General features: G+C 33.6%; 1 protein-coding gene across 1 annotated transcript; it reads left to right on the forward strand.

The window, feature by feature from the left end:
* The first annotated feature begins 201 nt into the window (after positions 1 to 201).
* LOC138903580 (dehydration-responsive element-binding protein 1E-like) lies at positions 202 to 983 on the forward strand. Its single transcript, XM_070191953.1, has one exon. The coding sequence runs from the start codon at positions 242 to 244 to the stop codon at positions 932 to 934; it is 693 nt and encodes a 230-aa protein (XP_070048054.1). The 5' UTR covers positions 202 to 241; the 3' UTR covers positions 935 to 983.
* Positions 984 to 4823: the final 3840 nt, after the last annotated feature.

Raw genomic sequence — 4823 nt, forward strand, 5'->3', positions numbered from 1 at the left:
AAAAAGGGAAGAAGATGAAAGAAAACAAAATCAGACAAGAAGGGGCTTTTTTGTACTCACGTGGGTTGCACATGAAGAAGCTTCTGTTCATTTTGACAGATTATTATTCGTCACATTTTAGGGCTAAAAACCAAAATGATAAGCTTTTATGATTATATTAAGGACCTTTTTCACTAAGTGTTATACGCGAGGGACCACAAATAATTACAAGAAACTCAACAATTTGGCGACTTATTAAGTGATGAATAATTCAAGCTCTTCAATTAGAGTGGCAGTTTCCGATGAAGAAGATATCAATATATTAGCGTTGAGGAAACCCAAGAAGCGAGCGGGAAGGAAGAAGTTCAAAGAAACTCGGCACCCAGTGTACAGGGGAGTGAGAAGGAGGAACAACGACAAGTGGGTTTGCGAACTGCGCGAGCCCAGCAAACAGAAGCGAATATGGTTGGGAAGTTACCCAACCGCAGAAATGGCTGCGCGCGCTCATGACGTAGCTGCATTGGCACTTAGAGGACAGCTGGCCACTTTAAACTTCGCAGACTCCGCTTGGCGGTTGCAAATGCCGGCATCAAAGGATCCCAAGGACTTGCACAAAGCAGCTGCAAAAGCAGCAGAGGCGCTCTGGCCAGGAGAGGAAGCTGATGTTAATTCTAGAGGAGCCGCTAATACTGGCAATGGCAATGAGGAAATGAAGGTGGTATCACAAGAAGAGAACGCAGCGTATAATTGCACGCAGAATATTGTGACTGCAGAAAATGTTTTGTATAGCAACTCATGTAGTGAAGTGGGAATGCTAGGGACGCAAGAATGGCAGGCATACATGGAAGAAAGGAGTTTGTTTTCTCCAAATCCTTGCTGTTTAGGGAGTTGTTTTAGCTGGGATGATGATATGGAAAGTGATGTTGAGGTGTCCTTGTGGAGTTATTCTGTTTGATAGCTCGTAGCTCATATATAGTTGGAGTATATCCATTTTTATAATAAGCACGTAGATCATATTCTTTTGTAATCCACGGGGATTATTTTCTCCGCATTGCATTTGCTTAAGAGTTTGTTTGGCCAAACTATCAATCACGGTTTATTTAGAAAAATACTTTTTGAGTATTTTGTGTTTAGCTAATTCATTTAAATAGTGTTTTTTGCTAGAACGTTATATTCGATCAATCTTTTCTAAAAGTAATTTTAAGTATCCATTTTGTAATCAGGACGTAAACCATGTATTCGTTTCCTTTTGTTTAACTCTTTCCCTGCTTTTAGGTTTGTAGAAAAAGAAAGAGAGAAATACTTTTTTAATATGGAATCGGCCGCTTTTAATTGGCAATATGTTTTTTTGTGATAGAGGAGCAGCTGGGGAGGTATGATAAAAATCATTCTTGGTACCGTGCTATTTTTTTTTAAAAAAAAAAAATTAACTTCTGGTGTGTGGTGGCAGTGTTCTTCATAAATAAAAGCTTAGTACAAACAAAAGGAGATTAAACCAGAACTCTCCCATTCAAAGACTGGACATGCCAAGTCTTTGACAGAAGACATACTATATACTACATGTTTACGCCTTAACCTCAACCTATGAACATATAGAAAAATATTCTGTCAAAAATAAGTTAAGGTTTACAACTGAAGTTAAACTTGAATAGGCATAATATGAGTCTATGTCTAAAAGTGGGCATATCTCCAGGATCAAAATCATCGTATCATGCTCCTCAAATCTCCATTTTGCTAATACATCCGCCACTTGATTCCCTTCCCGGAAACAGTGTGAAATTCTGAAGCCTCAGACATGTACTTATTGGTGTATATACCACCAGTTATTTTTTCTCCAATCCATTCGTGCTATAAAAACAACTTTTGTCATATGCATGTTTATTACAATAGTTATTCTTATTGGCCTGATTTGGGTGAGATGCAAAGCCAAACTTACGTGTTTATTGCCAACGTGCTTGGGTTATCGATGATATTTAGTGTTTATTAATTTGTAATTTCATAAAATAAAATAAAAACCTAAGAATGTTGTGTTTGGGACATCTAACTTCATTGAAGCTTTACAGCAAATAGCGCAAACCTAGTACTTGCAGCCTTTTATGGTCTAAAGTTGATTTTAAAGAATTATAATTTGCATAACAAAGGATGTGTTTTTCAAAAGAATAATCTATATCAAAATAAGAAATAACTGCGTCATTTTAAATGACTACTATTGATTTTTGATTGAGTTTGATCATTTAAGATTGATGGAATACAAACATCAAATAATCAACGCCACTTGCATGTAATATAGACAACACATAATCACAAATTTTGATTAAATACGAAATAGATACTTATCCCTTTAAGCGTGACCGCAACCACTAGATTAGCCCTCACGGTCAACGAATCACCATCAGTTCCCTAGCGTATCAGCGGAACCACCACTAGATTACGATCACCACCAGTTCCGCGGTCTTCTACTGTGTGACCCAAATAGTATCGGAATTGATGAAATTCGTATGGGTGAATTTCTCCATGGAAATCGTGTAGTAAAAATTATGGACTTCTTATGGAATAAGGCCCATTTTTATAGCCACAGGTTTTAGGGTTTAAAACTTCTTCCTAAAGCTGTTGGGTCTTCCTTTTCCACCAAGAAATATGATTCCATTTAATTCCTAATTATTCGGTCAGAACAGGGACCGCGGAATTTAATTAACGAGGCTTCCTAGTATGGACTTAATTCGAAATATCCGAATTAATACTACCATAATAAATTACGAATTAATCCACTAAAAATTCGTAATTGCACTCCTCAGTTCAATTTCGAAATTCTTTCATTAAACCTTATTTAACTCCTCATGTTAAGATTCAGATACTAATCAAATAAATAAATTACTAACAATTTAATTCATTGATTATTTCTTTTAGACTTTCGCTTAACTTATTTCATGTGACTGATACAAAATCCACCTACAAGGTTTACACATGAAAACTTATAAGCTTTCATAAAAGTGTATCATCAATCTTTAGACTGAGACATGGATTCCATCAACTAACTATTACTTCGCCAATGTATATCATTATTGCCCAATTTACCAGGCATATTGATTCATAAAAGAATTTCGCCTTTTAATAAATCAAAATAATAAATAATATACAAAACTAATAATAATTATATCAAGATTAAGAGTAAAAGTACATTTGGTGGCTAGAGAAGTTATTTTATTACGTCAATATAAAATACTTATCTCTACTTGGTCCGTTCAATACATATAAAATGTACTAGCACAAGAAGTCGGAATTAAACTATTCCTATAATCAAGATAAATTATATTTAATCTTGTGCTACAATCATTCCTGATGGTTTGTCCAATTCCATCATTAGATTGTGAACATAATCTTTACTTATAAGAATCGATGATTTAATCTTCCGTGTATAAGCTAAACTTTATACACTAAATCATCTGCTATATAAGTAAAGGATATAGAGGAATATATGATATATTTACAACTTTATTAAAATTGAATAAATATTTTTTTTTACATAAACTACTATATCCAAACCAAATTCATGGTTAATAGTATATATCCCTACTAGGGGTATATAAATAAAACAGAAAAACTGCACCAACCCGATAATCTGAGTCAAATCGAGAAAACAAATTCGACTATGGTTTGGGTTGATTTGGTTTGGAGTTGGAAACAAAAAAAGCCGACCATATTTGGTTTGGTTTGGTTTTAACTAAAAAAGTCAATCCAAAACCAAACCAACCTGACATTATATGTATAGAAGTTTTAAATATATTTAATACACAAAAATATTTATGGTAGTGTAGTTTATAAATATTTCTTAAACCTTTTGAAGGTTTTATCTTTTAATGTATTATTTCAAGCTTGGGCTTATAATTTTTGGATGCTCCAATAAGTTTTATTAGTCCATAAATGTTAGTAACTCAAATAAATCCTAACCAAAATCAAATGAATATTAATGCTAATAAAAGACATTCAATTCAATTGTACTATGAATGAAAATAGTGTTGGATATCTATTTTTTTTTTAGTTTTTTCACGGTTTAGATAAAATGTATAACTTATTTTTCTTTTAGTGGTTAGTCATGTAAATAATAGTACTTCTTAGTCATAATTTTAAATTATGTTTGTTTTCATTCTGGCTTATTAATAATATTTATTTTATGCGATTTTATTATATTTATTGTTGAATATTTTAGTACAATGCCACGACTCATCTCATATTTAAGTTATTTTATTGAAAAACACCTTATATAGTTATGTCTTACTAGGATTAAAGAAATGTTTGGAGCACCCGAGAAAAATTCGAAAAACCCGAAAAACATCGAGAATAAAACCCGACTTTTATTGGTTTAGTTTGGTTTGGTATTTAGATTTAATAACCCGGTACAATTGATTTGGTTTGGTAATTAGAAAATTCGATCCAACCCGACCCATGTACACCCCTAATCCCTACAAAGATGTGGCCTCGTGTGGATATATTTAATCATGTAGTAAGTTGTAACGACCCGACCGGTTGTTTTGAACATTTCAAATTTTCTCGGTTGTTTGAGGGCATGAGTAGATCCGTATGATGTACTTTGACTTATGTGAATCGTCATTTTTGGTTTGCAGGTATTTCAGAATTGAATTGGAAGAAAGAATTTCATTGTTGAAGCTTTAAATTGGGAGAGTTGACCAAGTTTGACGTTTTAGCATTTGACCTCGGATTGGAATTCTGATGGTTCCATTAGCTTCGTTAGGTGATTTTGGACTTAAGAGCGCGTCCGGAATGTGATTTGGAGGTCCGTAGTGGAATTAGGCTAGAATTGGCAAAAGTTGGAAATTCAGCGATTT

Source organism: Nicotiana tomentosiformis, chromosome 12 (assembly GCF_000390325.3).
Source record: "Nicotiana tomentosiformis chromosome 12, ASM39032v3, whole genome shotgun sequence".
In the NCBI taxonomy this organism is placed as follows: Eukaryota; Viridiplantae; Streptophyta; class Magnoliopsida; order Solanales; family Solanaceae; genus Nicotiana; species Nicotiana tomentosiformis.